At 38.3% G+C, this 17,567-nt stretch overlaps 8 protein-coding genes across 8 annotated transcripts; 3 read left to right on the forward strand and 5 right to left on the reverse strand.

Moving 5' to 3' along the window:
- Positions 1-743: 743 nt before the first annotated feature.
- On the reverse strand, positions 744-1,851 carry GCK72_002125 (uncharacterized protein; the record flags this gene model as incomplete). The annotated part of the gene is made up of 6 exons (XM_053723269.1): positions 744-926; positions 972-1,043; positions 1,088-1,239; positions 1,287-1,410; positions 1,453-1,576; positions 1,625-1,851. The coding sequence occupies 6 exons, from the start codon at positions 1,849-1,851 to the stop codon at positions 744-746; spliced, it is 882 nt and encodes a 293-aa protein (XP_053591914.1).
- Positions 1,852-2,568: 717 nt separating this feature from the next.
- GCK72_002126 (uncharacterized protein) lies at positions 2,569-6,828 on the forward strand (the record flags this gene model as incomplete). Its single annotated transcript, XM_053723270.1, has 9 exons — positions 2,569-2,685; positions 2,730-2,901; positions 2,949-3,015; positions 3,063-3,261; positions 3,305-3,429; positions 3,473-4,618; positions 4,664-4,772; positions 6,378-6,497; positions 6,541-6,828. 9 exons carry the CDS (start codon positions 2,569-2,571, stop codon positions 6,826-6,828), a joined length of 2,343 nt encoding a protein of 780 aa, XP_053591915.1.
- On the reverse strand, positions 3,533-6,112 carry GCK72_002127 (uncharacterized protein; the record flags this gene model as incomplete). The annotated part of the gene is made up of 4 exons (XM_053723271.1): positions 3,533-3,682; positions 5,505-5,735; positions 5,785-5,845; positions 5,901-6,112. The coding sequence occupies 4 exons, from the start codon at positions 6,110-6,112 to the stop codon at positions 3,533-3,535; spliced, it is 654 nt and encodes a 217-aa protein (XP_053591916.1).
- Positions 6,829-7,221: 393 nt separating the features above from the next.
- On the forward strand, positions 7,222-8,077 carry GCK72_002128 (uncharacterized protein; the record flags this gene model as incomplete). The annotated part of the gene is made up of 4 exons (XM_003114633.1): positions 7,222-7,356; positions 7,454-7,637; positions 7,681-7,865; positions 7,913-8,077. The coding sequence occupies 4 exons, from the start codon at positions 7,222-7,224 to the stop codon at positions 8,075-8,077; spliced, it is 669 nt and encodes a 222-aa protein (XP_003114681.1).
- On the reverse strand, positions 7,964-9,546 carry GCK72_002129 (uncharacterized protein; the record flags this gene model as incomplete). Its single annotated transcript, XM_053723272.1, has 3 exons — positions 7,964-8,089; positions 8,816-8,927; positions 9,446-9,546. The coding sequence occupies 3 exons, from the start codon at positions 9,544-9,546 to the stop codon at positions 7,964-7,966; spliced, it is 339 nt and encodes a 112-aa protein (XP_053591917.1).
- Positions 8,547-9,849, forward strand: GCK72_002130 (uncharacterized protein; the record flags this gene model as incomplete). Its single annotated transcript, XM_003114548.2, has 4 exons — positions 8,547-8,636; positions 8,699-9,406; positions 9,453-9,604; positions 9,651-9,849. The coding sequence occupies 4 exons, from the start codon at positions 8,547-8,549 to the stop codon at positions 9,847-9,849; spliced, it is 1,149 nt and encodes a 382-aa protein (XP_003114596.1).
- A 251-nt stretch (positions 9,850-10,100) lies between these two features.
- Positions 10,101-11,982, reverse strand: GCK72_002131 (uncharacterized protein; the record flags this gene model as incomplete). Its single annotated transcript, XM_053723273.1, has 8 exons — positions 10,101-10,310; positions 10,360-10,509; positions 10,558-10,656; positions 10,706-10,887; positions 10,932-11,152; positions 11,199-11,395; positions 11,452-11,818; positions 11,867-11,982. The coding sequence occupies 8 exons, from the start codon at positions 11,980-11,982 to the stop codon at positions 10,101-10,103; spliced, it is 1,542 nt and encodes a 513-aa protein (XP_053591918.1).
- Positions 11,983-12,020: 38 nt separating this feature from the next.
- GCK72_002132 (uncharacterized protein) lies at positions 12,021-17,332 on the reverse strand (the record flags this gene model as incomplete). The annotated part of the gene is made up of 17 exons (XM_053723274.1): positions 12,021-12,657; positions 12,700-12,881; positions 12,924-13,187; positions 13,231-13,834; positions 13,884-13,981; positions 14,030-14,671; positions 14,719-15,103; positions 15,149-15,414; positions 15,461-15,616; positions 15,665-15,776; positions 15,820-16,028; positions 16,075-16,311; positions 16,354-16,638; positions 16,690-16,838; positions 16,884-17,028; positions 17,077-17,208; positions 17,264-17,332. The coding sequence occupies 17 exons, from the start codon at positions 17,330-17,332 to the stop codon at positions 12,021-12,023; spliced, it is 4,572 nt and encodes a 1,523-aa protein (XP_053591919.1).
- Between the last annotated feature and the right edge of the window lie 235 nt (positions 17,333-17,567).

The following is a 17,567-nucleotide window of genomic DNA, read 5'->3' on the forward strand; positions in this document are numbered from 1 at the left end:
TCTGAAGAAATGTTATAGTCGATCGATCGGTGGTACTCGCTTTTGGAACTCGGTGAAATAGAACTGTTACAAAATGGAACTCTACCACTGGTTTTGAAAATGGTTTTTGCGCTTAAATAATATAGTTTTATTCAGTTTTTTGTTGACTATTAAATAGAAAAAGACAATCTCTTCATGATGTAAGTGTTTTTAAACCTTAAAAGTCGACTTTTCCCCACAAAAATTGGTTCTAATTCTTCTAAAAAGTCATGAATGCAAACGCGCCCCATTCGAACAAGAGTTCCATTTTGTAGCAGTTCCATTTTACCCAGTTCCATTTCATCGAGTTCCATTTTACCGAGTTCCAAATTGTAGCAGTTCTATATTAGACAGTTCCATTTTCTCACAGTTCTATTTTGTAACAGTTCTATTTCCCCGAGTTCCAAAAGCGAGTACCACCGATCGATCTCGTACGAGACCGAATGCGTCGTTCTCTTGCGCGCAAGCTTGCGCCTTTAAGATTACAGTAGTCATTTTCTCTTGTTCAAATGAAATATTATCAGTGATTAGGTTCATTTTATGGGTAAACAGCTTTATTATGAAAAAATAATAAAAATGAGGATCAAAACTACATATGAGACATGCTTTCTCTCAAATCCTTTTCTCAATCTCTCTTTAGGGACTTCATGGCCGTAGAGTTTCTTCACATCAACCCTCGCAACACTTCTCCTTCTGAAACAGCGAATTTGTTCTCTAAAAATTAGTTAGGTTCCCGACATTTTACAGATTCCGGTATACTCGCAAATTGGTTTCAAGTACTCGTGAACAGATGCGTGTATATCTGCTTGATTCTTTCTTTCTACATTACATGGCTCTCCTCTGCTCAAAACTGCTATCAAGATTAGTTTGTCACCTTTCTCCAACACGACCCCTCCTCCACTATCTCCCTGGAATTAATTCATTCATGGACACGAATTGAGGTTAAGTCCTACTCTACATCCCAATTGAATAGTATTGTAACTGAACGAGCAGAGGTACTTCTCGGATAGGTGACATCGTATCATCTGTTATAAAAACAGAGGTGTTTAAGGATACGGTCGATACTCACGTGACTGCTTTCAGATCTGAGAATTCCAGTAGAAACTCTTTTGTCTGACGCTGAAATTTTGAAGTAAGAAAACGATAAAAGAGTCAAAAGCATACGATCATGACCGAAGCCATAAATGGTAACATTCGAACTATGACGCCCATAATTTTCATCTGAAGGTGATTCATATTGTGTTTGTAAGTGGGAAGGGAGAACTAACGATCGATGCAGATTGGATGAATTTTTTCAGAGAACAGAACATCTTCATCCAGTTCTATTATTGCTATGTCATCCTGATATTCATCTCTTTTTAAATCGAGTCCACATATTCCAGGTAAAACAACCTAGATATTAATATTTACAAAATGGAAAATTTAGTACGTTACCAAAGATGGTTTCCTGGTGACTAGATCTGTATTCAATTTGATTTTTTCACAAGCTTCACTATCTCTACACCTCGTAGCAAAATGAATGTCAGCTTCACCTCTATTGGGTGGAACAATGTAATCACTGTATTAAGAAAACAAATTAGAAGCTGGATGTTCGTATTGTTCTTACTCTCCTCGGCAGTTTGAAAGATCAATGTTTTTCTCGTTGTAGACATAAGTAAACGACTTGTCATCTGCATCTCTTACAAAACAATGTCGAGCAGTGATGACGTGACGAGAAGATACTAGAGTACCACTACAATGCATGACCCCTTCTTCTCTGTAAACCTCAATCGGGACGGCCCACGGAGCTTCGGATGACTCTTCTTTCGTTCCGAACATGATCTTGTTCTTCATAGCTGCATCGAAATTTTACAGAAGTTTAGTATATTTTTCTCACTTTTTTCATAATGTCCACAAACTTGCTGAATCTGTTCATTTTCCAAAGGCGATAACTTATTTCCTGACGTCCCAGTTATGAAGGCTAAAACCACTAACTTCGCAAAACCACAACTGAACATGTTCGAATCTAAGACAGAAAATGAATCAAAGTTTTAAAATTTGTGTTTTCATTACGTCTCGTTTCAGAAATCATTATTTTTTACTACTTCATTCCAACATGATTTCAACTCTTCAAATTTTTGGAATGATGTCTCTTGAGAAAATGTATTATTTTAAAATATTTATACGGTCAGATAAAAATTTCGTCTTGAGTGTCATTCCAACCTGGTGCGCTAGATCACTTGTGTGCATTAAAAAAAAATTTGACGATATGAGTGCATCCTGACGTGACGGTGTTTGCACACCAATCCGAAAATTTTCAACCGTAGCTACGGTCGTAGTTACCCCTTCTTCCAGCCGTCTGTATTTAAAATAAGCTTTCTTGCATTCTTTTTTATGTTTCTAGTACTTAAAAACCCAAAAATGTTTGGATTATAAGTCATCAAAACTATATTTCTAGGTTTGTATTTTTGATCATTACGCAAGTAAAAATTTCATCATGTCACTCCTCATTTCATTACGTTTTCTGCTCATAATTGCAATTTCTTCAATATTTTAAAGCTTACAGAAGACATGTGGCGATTATGCCGAAAATCACCGAGGCAGTTAAGAAACTCGGTTGATTCCTGCTTCAACAAGCTCAATGCTAGACAGTTTTCCATCAGTTCATTTCAATCGGCAAAAGATGATGTAACTCCATATAAAAAAATAAACATTCGTTTAATTATTTTCAGAAGTCCGTGCTCAAACAACAAGAAGTACTCCACCTTCTGGCTAAAGATCAGAGATTCGAAGAGAGGCTTTTCAACCAAGTTCAGCAGACAGTTCGTTATTTCGCTCAAAAACCGAATGATCTAAAAAAGTTTTTCAAAAAAGATGCGAACAATAATTCCACAGAAAAAAAGGGTAATTGCCTAAATCCTATAAAATTCTATTTATTATTACTTTTTCAGAAACCTCTTCGAATAAAGACAGTAGTGGTGGAAAGAAAGGAGAAGACAATAATCCCTTTAATCAATTGTAAGTTTTTATTTATTTGTGAATAACTTTCATTACATCTACTTCAGCCCTGGAGGATGGCAACAGATCGCCGTATCAGCAGGAATCCTGATTGCTCTTTACTTGTTCATGGATTATCAATCATATCGTGAAATCTCATGGAAAGAGTTTTACAGTGACTTCTTAGAGCCTGGACTTGTTGAGAGACTCGAAGTAGTTGATAAAAGATGGGTTCGAATTGTTAGCTCATCTGGAAAATATGCAGGAGTAAGTATTTTCAGTGTTATTTTTGGTAAAACACTTTTTTCAGCAAACATGTTACTTCAATATTGGAAGTGTAGATAGTTTTGAACGAAGTCTAGGAGCTGCACAGCATCACCTTCAGTATGACGCCGACCGTCAAATTCCAGTTCTCTATAAATCTGAGTTCAATTTGTAAGTTTGTTCTTGATTATTACCTGTATCACATAATTTTCAGCAAACGTGAGATTCCGAATCTCATCAGTGTAGCTTTTCCGCTTCTCTTCGGTTATTACATCTATCGAATGTTGAAAGGAGGAGGAGCTGCTGGTGGAGCTGGAAGAGCTGGCGGAGGCGGTCTTGGAGGAATGTTTGGAGGATTTGGACAAAGTACTGCTCGTCTTATCAACAAGGAGGACATCAAAGTAAAGTTTTCTGATGTAGCCGGCTGCGAAGAAGCGAAAATTGAGATCATGGAATTTGTCAACTTTTTGAAAAATCCTCAGCAATATAAGGATCTTGGAGCTAAAATTCCCAAAGGAGCCATTCTGACCGGACCCCCTGGAACAGGGAAAACTCTCCTCGCAAAAGCAACGGCAGGAGAAGCAAATGTGCCATTCATTACTGTCTCCGGATCCGAGTTTCTTGAAATGTTTGTTGGTGTAGGACCAGCAAGAGTTCGTGACATGTTCTCAATGGCGAGAAAGAATTCTCCATGTATTTTATTCATTGATGAAATTGACGCTGTTGGTAGAAAAAGAGGAGGAAAAGGAGGAATGGGTGGACATTCTGAACAAGAAAACACACTTAATCAACTTCTGGTCGAGATGGACGGATTTACTACCGACGAATCATCCGTTATTGTTATTGCTGCTACTAATAGAGTTGATATTCTCGATTCTGCTCTTCTACGTCCCGGTCGTTTTGATAGGCAAATCTACGTTCCTGTTCCAGACATCAAGGGAAGAGCCTCCATCTTCAGAGTTCATCTTGGTCCATTGAGAACCTCTCTTGACAAAACAGTTTTGTCTAGAAAACTAGCTGCTCACACTCCTGGATTTTCTGGAGCTGATATTTCAAACGTGTGTAACGAAGCTGCACTCATTGCTGCGAGAGATGCTAACGACGAGATCTCAAACAAGCATTTTGAGCAAGCTATTGAACGTGTTGTCGCTGGAATGGAGAAGAAAACTCAAGTTTTACAAAAGGAAGAAAAGAAGACTGTTGCTTATCACGAGGCAGGCCATGCCATTGCCGGATGGTTTTTGGAATTCGCAGATCCACTTCTCAAAGTTTCAATCATTCCACGTGGAAAAGGACTTGGTTATGCACAGTATCTTCCTAAAGAGCAGTATTTATATTCGAAGGAGCAACTTCTCGATAGGTTTGTATTAATATCTGATATCCTAAGTTCATTATTTCAATACAGAATGTGCATGACCCTTGGAGGACGTGTGGCCGAAGAAATCTTCTTTGGAAGAATCACTACAGGAGCTCAAGACGATTTGCAGAAAGTCACTCAAATGGCTTATTCTCAGGTAAATGATAAGACTTTATTATGAAGATTAGAACAAATCAAAACATAAAGACAGAAATTTGTCGTTGGTTGCTTGTAGGAAATCTGAAAGTATAATACTAACGTAATGCGAGTTGACACACACTTACCTAATCCAACACAGGGGAGTTTTTGTCAAGAACTTCGGTGAGCCCTTCGCAAATTGTAGATGCGATTCCAGTATTGGGGTCAACGGTGCAGGTGCACTTTACCGGGGCCATGGTAACATAAGCCACGAACAGAAGATAGAAAAACAGAAAGCTAGTTATTTGGTTCATGTTGACGAGTGAGTGGAAAGAAAATTTTTCAAACTACGCGAGCTTTCTGGACACATGGAATTGATTATGTTTTTGTTGGCTCAAGGACGAGATAGCTTGAGAGTTGTAGGAGGTAGTAGACATTGAAGAGAGCAACAATATATGAGAAAACATGTGGTATTCTGAAGAAATAGTTTATTGGAAATGAAACAAATACGAAAGCAGAAAAAGAGCTGTTGGTATGGTCAAATAAGATAAATAAATAAGTTAAGAGGTTTTTATCGGATTATCTTTCAATTACGTTGGAGAAAATAGTACGAACGGAAAGGGGTGTTGAGATGCTGCTCCGCTGATAGATGCAGATTATCTAATAGATGGCGGAAGGTTGTAAGCGTTCCCGGAATTCTGAAACTGTATAGACGATTAAGTATATTTTTTGATGGAAAATTAAATATTACCAATGGAACTAACTCGATCACAATTTCGCTCTGACCTGCCCCTGGAACGACATAATGGTCTTGTGGCTTTGGTGGTGCAGCAGTTATTGGTTCACCGGGTTTCATCATATTCATCTCTTTATACAATTTAACAAGTTTATTTTGTTTTTCTTCCCTCTGTTTATCCAAGTAATCAATGTCTTTCTTTAGTGTTTCGGCCTCCTTTTTTTGCATTTCTATGATGACACTGACCTGAAAGTAACATAGTTTAATTTTTGACTTATCATGACAAAAATCTCACGATGCCTTCTTGAACTTTAGGATCGGAAGGATGAGTTTGGGCCTTCGCAGTTTTAATAGTTCTTAAATATATAGAGTACTAATATAATTATGTTGGAAAGATTTCCTTCAACTTACTTCATGTTGGAAGTTTGAGAAATCATTTCCCGCTTGAGAATTTGTTCAATTGATTTCAATAGGATGGAATTCCCATTGTCGGCGTTATTCGAAGCAGAGTTAATTTCCGAGGTGCTAATCTGATTGATCTTCGTAACTGTGGATTCGGTTGAGGTTTCGCAAATAACCAAATTAATCAAAGAAACGGCAGTTACTAGAATAATAAAGTTCATAGTTAGAACAGTTTTATGCTGATGGTACTGGATGCATTCGTCCCTTTTTATATGAGAGTGGGCGTGGCTAACTATTAGAGTGGTACCAGCAGGAGAACGGAACTTCTCGATGAGTCAGAGGCAATATACTCGTTTTGGTATTATACCATTGTGGAAACTATTGATATGCTACAAGGATGCGTTGTTAGTCATCTACTATACTATACACCTAAATGACAACAAACAATCTTCATGCAATATACATTTTTCTAATCCACTTTTTCAGGTTGTGAAATATGGAATGAGCGAAAAGGTTGGACCACTTTCTTTCGAAACACCAGCTCCTGGCGAAATGGCATTCGATAAGCCGTACTCGGAAGCAACAGCTCAACTCATTGACCAAGAAGTATTACTGAACAATTATTTCTGATTTCAACTTGTTATTTCAGGTTCGAGACCTTGTGATGAATGCACTCAACAGGACGCGTAATCTATTGTTAGAAAAGAGTAAGGACATTGAACGTGTTGCTTTGAGACTCCTTGAGAAGGAAATTCTTAACCGAGAGGATATGATTGAATTAGTTGGAAAACGGCCATTCCACGAGAAAAACACATACGAAGAAATGGTTTCTGGAACCGGAGGACTTGATGAGAACGTTGAGCTGCCGAAGGGACTTGAAAACTGGAACAAAGAAGGTGATAAGAAAGAAAACAATGAGAAAAAGAAAGACGAATAATCAAATGCTTCATTTGAGTTGTTCTCTTAATACGACGGATCTCAACTTTCATTTTCGATTTGTTTTAGGTTCTCCCGGAATAGGAGTGTAGAATATTTAGATTTTTCGTTTTCTTGTTTTTTTTTTAAAATCTTTAATATTCAGTCTTGACTGGTATCACTTCTCCAAAAAGTTTTCCTTGTTTCTTTTTTTATGTTAACTGTCGGAGTAGGGTAACTTTTCTTGTTGAGACCTTCTAAATCCATCAGTTTCTCACTTTTCTCTTATTCTTGTTTTTATTGCATAAAAATTGTGTTTAAATCTTGCATGGATGTTTATTACATGCATATGTGATTGCTTTGATACTAGGAACCATTTAAAAAAAAACTCAATTTCTAGGAATCCTAATTTTAGATGAGCGGTAGAGGACGTGGTGGCGGTGGATCATCTAATACGATGCGGAGTGTGGCTAATGCGTTGGGAATTGCTCGATACGATATGGCCAAGATGATGTCACAGCAAAAGATTGAACCGCCAGCTTTATACCCAGTAAGTTAGATACTTTGAACATCTGAGAACCCGATATTAGTTTAGTAGAAACTTCAAAAATAAATTATTTGATCAAAAAGGGGTTCATATATTTCAGAAAGTTCAACGTAATCCGGTGCCTCTAGAAATGACGACTGATATGCTTTATGTATCTCGACTAAAAGTTGAGCTTGATCAACGTATGCGTGATTCACAGTTTTTCATCGAAGCAGAGAAAGAAGACGAAATCAAGCGTTACCTGGACAAGTATTCGATTATCAAAAGAGAGAAGCTCGACATTGGTCAGTGTCACATCTCTCTGTTTAAAGTATATTTTTATTTCAGATATATCCCAGATGCCGTCTGAACTTGTCTGGCGGCGCTCTAGCAGAAAGTCATCGAAAGAGTCGAGAGCAAAGAAAAGAAAGCTTGCGACTGATGACTCGATAATTGCAGAAAAACTTAACAAGTTAGAAGAGAAAGAAGGAAAAAACAAAGAAGAAGACGACGAAGATAAGGGAGAAGATGATGTAAACATCAAATGTTCTTTTAAAGGGTATTAATTGCTATTTTTCAGAATGAATCGGGAAGTGAGAAGTCTGCAGCTGAAGAAGAAGAAAACCCTTTATCAGACGACGATAACCAGGAAGAAGACAACGATTACATTTCCAACTACTTCGACAATGGAGAAGGTTATGGCGACGGTGGGAGTGACGATAATATGGACGGCGACGAATACTGACATCAATCTTATCTCAAATACGGGCATTTGATGATTTTTGTTAATTTTTATGTTTTTTTTCTTAATGAATTGATTCTTTGAAGTTTTTTTCACCAGGGGTTCCAATTCAGTCCTGTACAGGCCTGTAGGTCGTCGAACACGGCCGGGATTTTTCTACTCGTAGCCTAGAAAAACAGTAACTTCGGCCACCGAGACCATTACGAAGTATGCTCTGTTGAGGTGGTTTCGAACAGACCATTTTCGCGCCAAAGTGCGATGCCTGTCGTTTCTGTTTTATAGGCTTCCCACTTTACAGTTGTTAATGATCAAGTTCTATGTTTACTATACAATTTTATAGAGATTTGACTCGATTTTCGTGATCGATTTCGTGATTTCGTGATTCAGTGTTTCGATTGGTGATGTTTGAGTTTCACAAAATTCTGATTTCCAGTGAACAATTTACAACTATTAACCTCGGACTCCAATTGCCATGGGAATTAAAGGACTCTCTCAAGTGATTGCTGACAATGCACCGTCAGCTATCAAAATAAGCGAGATCAAAGCTTTCTTCGGAAGAAAAGTGAGTTTGAAAAATTGTACACGCCAATCCGTTTCGTCCAAAATTAGTATATGGTGTCCTAGGTCGCAATTGATGCTTCCATGTGCTTGTATCAATTTCTAATCGCTGTGCGGCAAGATGGTGCACAACTTCAAAGTGAGGATGGAGAGACAACCAGTCACTTAATGGGAATGTTCTACCGTACTATTCGAATGATTGACAATGGAATCAAACCGGTTTACGTCTTCGACGGGAAACCGCCAGATATGAAGAGCGGTGAGCTCGAAAAACGGTCGGAACGACGTGCTGAAGCTGAAAAGGCTCTGACTGAGGCCAAAGAAAAAGGAGATGCGAAAGAAGCTGAAAAATTCGAAAGACGTCTTGTGAAAGTCACAAAACAACAAAATGAAGATGTCAAGCAGTTACTGGGATTGATGGGTATTCCAGTTGTCGAAGCGCCATGTGAGGCAGAGGCGCAATGTGCGCATCTTGTGAAAGCTGGAAAAGTTTTCGGAACTGCAACAGAGGATATGGATGCTCTCACATTCGGATCTTGTGTTCTCTTGAGACATTTGCTTGCTCCAGAGTCTAAGAAAATTCCGATCAAAGAATTCCATTTAGCTCGGATTTTGGAGGAGATGAAGTTAACAGAAGAAGAATTCATCGATCTTTGTATTCTCCTTGGTTGCGACTATTGTGGAACCATCAGAGGGGTTGGACCGAAAAGGGCAGTCGAGTTGATCAATCAGTACAAAAACATCGAAACGATTTTGGAAAATATTGACTTGACAGTATGTGTTTCTACCATTTCATACCAACCTATATCTTACTTTTCAGAAATATCCTCCACCAGAAGATTGGCCATACAAACGAGCTCGTGAGCTGTTCCTTCAACCAGACGTGACGAAAGGAGAAGAAATTGAACTGACATGGAAAGAGCCTGACGTCGAGGGGATAGTAAGATTCATGTGCGGAGACAAAAACTTTAGGTAAGTTGCAAAAAAAAGTTGGAATAATTTATTCGCGTGATTTCAGCGAGGAACGAATCCGTTCAGCACTGACGAGAATGCAGAAAAGTAGGAATGCTGGAACGCAAGGGCGCATTGATTCTTTTTTCACAGTTTCGTCTCAAGTCAAGTGTGTCACTGCTGCTAAGAGAAAGGCTCAAGAGGAAGCAGAGAAGATGAAGAAAGGAGGAAAGAAAGGTGGACCACCAAAGAAGAGAGCTAAGTAAGGTAGCAATCTAAATTACTTCAAGCATGATCTCGTTTTTATTCTCACTCGTTATTCATAAACTTTGATTATCAATGAACTGGAATTAAACATTATCATATTTCTGTGTTTTATTCTTTAACATGAGCATGCTATCATTAACAAAAAAACTAATAAACAAACGAACGAATTACAAAAAGGACAAACATTTGATTTAATATTAAAAACACCGAAGCGATCTTCTCCGGTGAAAATAAACAAATAGTGAAACACTTAGAATATTCCTTTGAATATCTCTATTAGAATTATTGGCCAAGTCTGAATCAGTGCAAAGATGGTCAGAGCCAAAAGAGCGATGATGAGTATCCATAGTAGAATTTGAAGGCCGTAATAGTGCCAGAAGTATTTGATACATGGTTTGATTCGTGAGACCAACCACGAGTTAGCCCAAGTTTTCCGGTTCGGCTTCTCTAGGAATGGACTCTGGAAATGAACAGATTATATTATATTTACAGAAACATATTCTTCTCACATGGTTTGGTTCAGACCGTTTCTTTCCAGCGGGTTCCTGGTCGGATTCTTGTTTGGTCAGTAACATCATGTCCATCTCAATGAGACCCATGATCCACTTTGGATCTTTACCAACATCGTCATTTTTCTTTTTTGCGTTCTGTGGTTCATCCTGAAATAGTGTGTGATGTGTATTCAAGTTCAGATTTTGATAACAAACATGTGGGTACTCATCAGTCAGCATTGGCCACCACCCGTATAAATTACGAGCTTCGAAAATGTTGACAGTTTCGTCATAACCTTCCGGTTCCACAAACAACTGCAATTTAACTTTTTTCTCTCGATGCTTAATGTAATTATCTGATTACCACAGGCTTTGGGAACGGCTTTTTCTTTATTTTTCTTCTTCCACAAAGACATTTTGTCTCGTAACAGAAGATGCAGCACCGACAGAGACAGCCACGACTAGTACAGCACTTTGGACAATTCACATCACGCTTTCTACTCTTTTTTGAATACACACCAACATCCGACGGAGAACCAATTCCCTCTGAAATTCTATTTCAACATATTCAAAATAGAAGTATTGCGTACCTATGAAAGCTAGCAGATCAAGCTCAATATCTCCGAGAAGTCGATCTTTACGGAATTTATTTTTATCCCACAGTTCCACAACTAGAATCGGATCAACAAGCTCTTCAACAGGTTTTCGGAAATATCGAGTTTTTGTGTATGCGACAACTTTCTTTTCCCATGGATTATAGTCGAAGTTGAGCAAGAAACGCCAATTGAATTCGCCAGTCCCATCAAGGACTCTTTAAAAAAACACGTCAAGAACGTATACAAATACAGTACGCCCACCTGAAATGCGTATCCGTTTTGTGTCCTTTCGGCATTCCATTGATAAATGCTTTCACATAAAGATCAGAAACTGGTTCAGCAAAACTTCTCTTAACTGGAATCGCCCCACGTACATCCATAACTGCCACTCGAAGCTGATAACTTACGGGCTTTCGAGGAGCGACATTGAAAGGAGCAGGAATTGATCCATATTCTTTCTGAAAAAAGGAAATTTAAAAGTATTTTATAAACTTCATACCGGAAAAATATCGACAAACATTCGGAGCTCTCCGTTCTTAGCTTTTCCGCCTTTATCCGAAAACAATGGACGAGATTCAACATGTTCAGGAACCAAGTTAATCTGTCTCAGAATGAAAAGTGCAATCGTTTCCAATTGAGTTCCTCTTATTGCCCTTTTCGCCTTTTTCCTCAATTCACCGTCTGCAGTTTCTGCCTTTTGAAGACTATCCTTCTTCATTTTCCTCTCTTTACTTCTCCTTTTCTCCCAACTTTCTTTCTCTTTCTCCATTTCCATATCAACATCATCCCAACTTTCTGAAGTACGATCTGTCTCATTCTTCCCATCGCCTTCCTCCTTTCCAGCTTTTTCTCGTTGAGCATTCAACATTGCCACTTCTTCGCTGAAAAAAACTAATCGAATGAAGAGATTGTATTCTTTAAACACGTACTTCTCAGTTACATGCATCACATCAGAAAACCAGAACGTTATCTGCTCAATGGTAATTCCACATTCTTCACCTTCATCCGACTTTCTCGTTTCAATTTTTGGAGTGGATAACATCATTTTGTAACAATATCTTGAAAATAAAAAGATTATCAACATTATTTTTTAACTAACGATTTTAGTATCTCCAAAGGAGTCATTTGATCTCTCCATTGATGCTCTCCGTGTACAGTATACTGCCCACTGAGACCGCATGTTGCTCTCCACTTAGTTAGAAGACGGTTCTCAAGATCAATCGTTGTCGAACCAATTTCTTGATCCGAGAGAATTCTTCTTTTATCCATCACAGTGATCGTGAGATCTTTTTCTAATGGAATTGTGACCATCATATCAATCCTCTCTCCAAATATGGGATCACAACATTCAGCCCGATAATTCTTTTTCAGGTTCACTTTTTGTTTACCACAACGAAGTTTAACATATGAATCGATCCGCCCTTTTCGAGCATTTGAAATCAATCCATTCGCCTCAATTATGTAAACTCGAACAACACATTCAGTTGGCCCAACGAAGTCAACAACTGGATTGATTGCTGCTGGTGGTTTGTCTTTCTTGATTTTAGAAATCAAGAGTCGGCATTTCAGTTCTCCTGCTTTCTCTTTTTCTTCTGGATCGTCGAAGTCTCCTTTCATTGATTTAACGAATGGAAAGGTATCCAAGAAATCCGTGAAATGATTGTATCCGTTCATTTCTTCGAGTGGAAGACGGAAAACTCTCAAGTACTCCATACCAGATCTGAAAATTTAATCGTCCATCAAAATAGGAACTCTTTCTTACTCCGGATATCCAGGTGATCGATGAAATTGTGACATTGAAGCATAATAACGGCTCCACCAGTCCAATGGAACCATTATGTCTTTCGTAAGTGATGGAATCTTCACCATTTTTGCAATCTTCTCATGTTCCCCTGCTATCAAATCTTCTAGTTCCTCCCATTTCTCGGCTTGATCACTTTTGGTCTGAAAAATTCATCTAATACATTTAGCTATAAATAATTGTACCTTTGGAATGATGTAGGATACATATTTATGAAGATCAGATATCAAACAACATCCGACCAGTGGTTTTCGGTTGAATGATCTTGAATCGAAAAGATTGATGATGAATGGAGGAGAGAGTTCGAGAGCAGACGGAAGATTCACTTCAGCAAAAACGATCATTGGTTCTGGGAAGTTCGGATTTCTACGAACATCTTTCAGAGGGTCCAAGGTGAATTCTTGATCTCCAATTGCCAGTTCAACGAATGGACGACGGACAGAAAGAAGCTGAAATCGAGAAGTGAGAGAAAACTTTTTAAGTTTTGAATACCTTATGCTTCTTCAAGTTTCTGACACCCCAACACAAAAATTGAATATGATATTTGTCGAATTGTGGTCGAAATTCAAGTGGAATTTCATTTCTTTCTTTTGCATTATGTTTCTTCCCCGGTTCCAATGGAATAAGATCTTTTTCCTCTTCTTGGTATAACTCAAAACAAGCCAAAACTGCTCCACGAGTTCTTCCTTTAGAGAATCTCAATGGAAACCACCTAGGAGTACCACGATGATCTCTATTCGAACAAATAACAGTTGGGGTCGTCTCGAATTTTCCGAGATTCGCTTCTTCATTATTCGTGCACTCTCCAACTACTTCGACAGAGATAACTGGAGGGTTTCTCATAATATCATGAGTTCCACCAGCTATCAAAATCGACTTGAACATGATTGTTTCACTCCAAAGCGGATTCTGAGAATTATCCACGAGCAACGTTTGTTTTGTTTGATGGACAAAAGAAACACGAACGAAAGCACGAGAGGAATTTTTGACGACAGGAAGCAGGTCATTCGCCCACATAATGTAGCATCGTAGTTGCCATTTTGCAGTTTGTGCTTGATATTCGTACAAACGAAATCTTGGATCTTCATCAGGAGAACTGCAAAATAAATTGTTTGTCAAAAGCTAACAAAGAGAACTCTACTCACTCGTTTTGCTCCACTTCTCGAATGTATCGTCTTCTTCTGTATTTATCAGCCCCATACTCTCCATCATGATAGGGTCCTTCCTTCTTAACAGAGGTGTACTGAAAATAGACAAATTAACCACGGGATTCACTTTCTCAGGCACTTACTTCCCAGTTTGTATCTTCCATTTGGGATCGACAAAACTCCAAGTCATCAAGTTTCTTGTCATAATCCTCTATTTTTCTAGGTCTTTTCACGCATCTCATTCTGAATTTGTGGAATTCCATTTCCTTTCGATCGTTGTTCACTTGATCTCCAAACAATGCTCCACTGGTAGAATAAACATATCCTTTTTCATCTCCATTATTCCTCAGTTTGTCAGCAATCCAACTGGATTTTCTGAGTCCAATGGACGCCTTCTCGAGTGCTTCTGGATTTAGTTCTTTTCCATGAATATCTGTATATTGGAAGAGTTTCCATTTTCCGTCTGTTTTCTTTTGTACTTCGAACAGTTTGTCATAAATTGTTTTATATCCCAGTTCTGGAACAAACATCTCTCTTGTATTCATCACAATCCAGGGACCAATGGGATGTCGATCTTCGTCCAATGAAGGTGCACCGTCAATCTTCTCTCCATTTCCATCATACAAATCGGTATCATTATCCTTCCATTTCTGAGTGAGTCCTTTCGATTGCATCTCATACACTTCCACAAATCTTCTCACTTCAGCTGGCTCCACATGATTCTTCCACTCGTTCAATCTGTTCTTAGGTCCAAACCACATTTTCGCGTGAAGAACGGCGACAAACTATAATTTAAAATTTGAATCTCTGATTTCTAAAACTTGATTTCTACCTCCTTTTTCCGATTTCTCTGATCAAGAAGAGTCGGCCACTGGATGTTAATTGGTCTCGTTCTTCCACACCATTCACCAGATTCAGCATATTCGTTTGATTGGAATATTTCCGAAATCGGAATTTTAGCAAATCCAATCAGTTTTCCATATGACATCATCTTTATGACTACTGGTGGAATACTAATTTGTACGTCTTCGGCCAGTTCAACTGTGAGAGATCTGATTTGAAGTAGAGTTCTCAGCAGTTTTGCATCAACTTCTCCATCAGAATAATCAACTTCTAGACCTTCCTTCTCAAAATGCTCTTTCAATTTAACTATTTTCTCTTTACGAGAAGACAGCCAACTCCTATCAAGATCATTTCTTGCCAGATTGCTCACACGACTGGAAAAACCGAATTACATTTTAACAATCGTTTCCAGAACTCACTTGAGATAAACTGTAGTTGATTTTATCATCTCTTTCAGGTTATCCAACGTATCGATTCCAGTTGATGCAACATGATCGATTGCTCCGTTTCCTATTCTTTGAATTTCCCAAATCATTTTATCCAACATATTCGTAGCTTTCATCAATACATTGCTCACTTCAATTCGATAATCAATTGATTCAAAGGAGCCATGTACTTCAGTGACTGGACGCAGATTTCCCCATGGCATAGAAAAGTATTTGCAGCCATCCCAATTTGGTTCGGCCTGTAAAATCCTTAAATCCCGTTTGTGCTAATTATCCTAATCCTACAGGAAGTGTTGAACTACTGCATGTTTTCTCTTCAGAACTGATGCTTCCATGTGAACCAATTGACATCATTACGTAAATGGGATCTGATGCGAATTGTGGATTTATCATATTGAGAGCACTCATCGAACAGAAAGCATTGTACGATCCTGTTTCGTTCTGAAAATATTCTGTGTTGTATTTGATCAATTAATTTTGATAACTAACAGAGATGGATTCAGCTTCCATGATTGGAGAATGATCAAGATGCATTCGGTGAGCAGCAGATTCTCCCATGAATTCAACACAGTCAATGGAAAGAAATAGACGTGCAATGAATCTGAAACTCAGATGTCTCCATCCACCGAAAGCTGAAGTATTACCTGCTTCCATCCTGTTGTGCTCCTCTATTCTTTTTCGAGAATAAACTGAAACGAGTAACTCGTTCACAATCGAAAACGTTGACATATGATGGTCCGAATGTTGGAAGAAACCCAGTTTCTCCTGGTTCGTAAATCAGTTTCATTGGAATTGTGGCTTTTCCTATGCATGTTTTAGAACGTCCTCGTTTTGAATACAATGAAAAGATTAACTGAGAAAAAAAGCAGTTGAAGATTTAATTGGACTCCAAAACCTACTTCTGAAATAACAGTTGGCCACTGAATGGGAACATAAATCTCCTGTTGGAATTTAACAGAATAGACAGAATTATTGTCTTTATCTTCCTTGCTTTCATCATCGAGACAAGCAGTTTCATGAGTTGTTTCTGTTTTATGTCCACCACATTCCACTGTCACGTAAAATTTTTGTCTCTTCTTCAACTTCTTCTCATTTATCATTTTACGAATCAATTGCTCAACAGAAAAAAGTCGAATCTGAAAGTCTATTACAGTTAATTCCCAACAGAAGTAGCGAACCTTCAAAGTGTAATCACTGAGATGTGCTCCACTCCAGATTTGCTCTTTTCCATCGTCATCAATTAACTGTGGTGGGGATTCATCGAGACGATAAACCGACAGAGTTACTTTCAGAAATCCACAATTCTCACATGCAAAATCATCCGATTCTTCGTTTTCCATTCCGGGAAACCCTAGAGCAACCCATTTCGCCACAACAGATCGACCAGGTGAGTGAATCACTTCGGATAAATAACAAGAGAATTCTCCGATGCTGGTCTCTCCGAGAGTTGTTGGGCGTTGCAGCTGAAAATTATTCTTTCAACGATGCAGCAGAGAGCCTAGAGCAAATGATACCTTAAGAGTAAGAATTTTTGATGCCAGTTTGTCCAATGAAACATTTTTCTGAGTATATAGAATATTCTGACGCCATTTTGGAATTGCATGAGTCACAGTTCGTGTCATCTTCGATTGACCATCGAAAACTGTACGAACTCGAGCGGATCCTATGAAAATTTATGTAAAATTCCTTCTGCAGTCAATTCAAATACCTGTGCTGACATCTTTTGCTTCAATAACTCGAATCAAAATGTTCCATGTACTCGGTTTATCAGTATCCTGAAGTTTTCTCTTCCCGAAATTCTTCCCATCATCAGGCAACAATTCGATATCTGATCCCTCGTCTTCCGAAATGTCCTGAAAAAATCTCTCATCTCAGTAACTTCTCTAAGAGAGAGCACCCACCGTTACTCCAGATTTTTCATTGCTCCTCTCACTACTTCTTTTACTTGATTTACTTGTCTTACTAGTGTTATTGGAACTTTTGGAATCGTTGTCAGAATTCTCTTCATCATCTTTGTTCTTCGAACTACGCTCCTGGAAATTAAATATTTTTGTGGAAGTCCTGTTTTTCGAATCGTTCTGCTCTCACTCCTTCACTCGAAGATGATCGTGGAGTCAGCTTCTGCTTCACTTTTTTCAGTTTATCCTTGATAGCCATTATAAGTTAAAATAACAAATTTAGATTTTTGTTTCAAAATGTTTCGTTAGATGACGTGTCAAAATACATTCCTCTTGAAGTACAGTAAAAACGACTTCACGTAGAAAGTCAGGTTCACGTTTAAATTATTTTCGGCGCAATAGTTCAGATTTTGTTTTTTTTTGACGAGATACTCTAATTGTAAATTCTATTTCTGGCCGATTTCAAGATGTTAGAATATTTTTCTAGAAATTTA

Source organism: Caenorhabditis remanei, chromosome I (genome assembly GCF_010183535.1).
Source record: "Caenorhabditis remanei strain PX506 chromosome I, whole genome shotgun sequence".
NCBI lineage: Eukaryota > Metazoa > Nematoda > Chromadorea > Rhabditida > Rhabditidae > Caenorhabditis > Caenorhabditis remanei.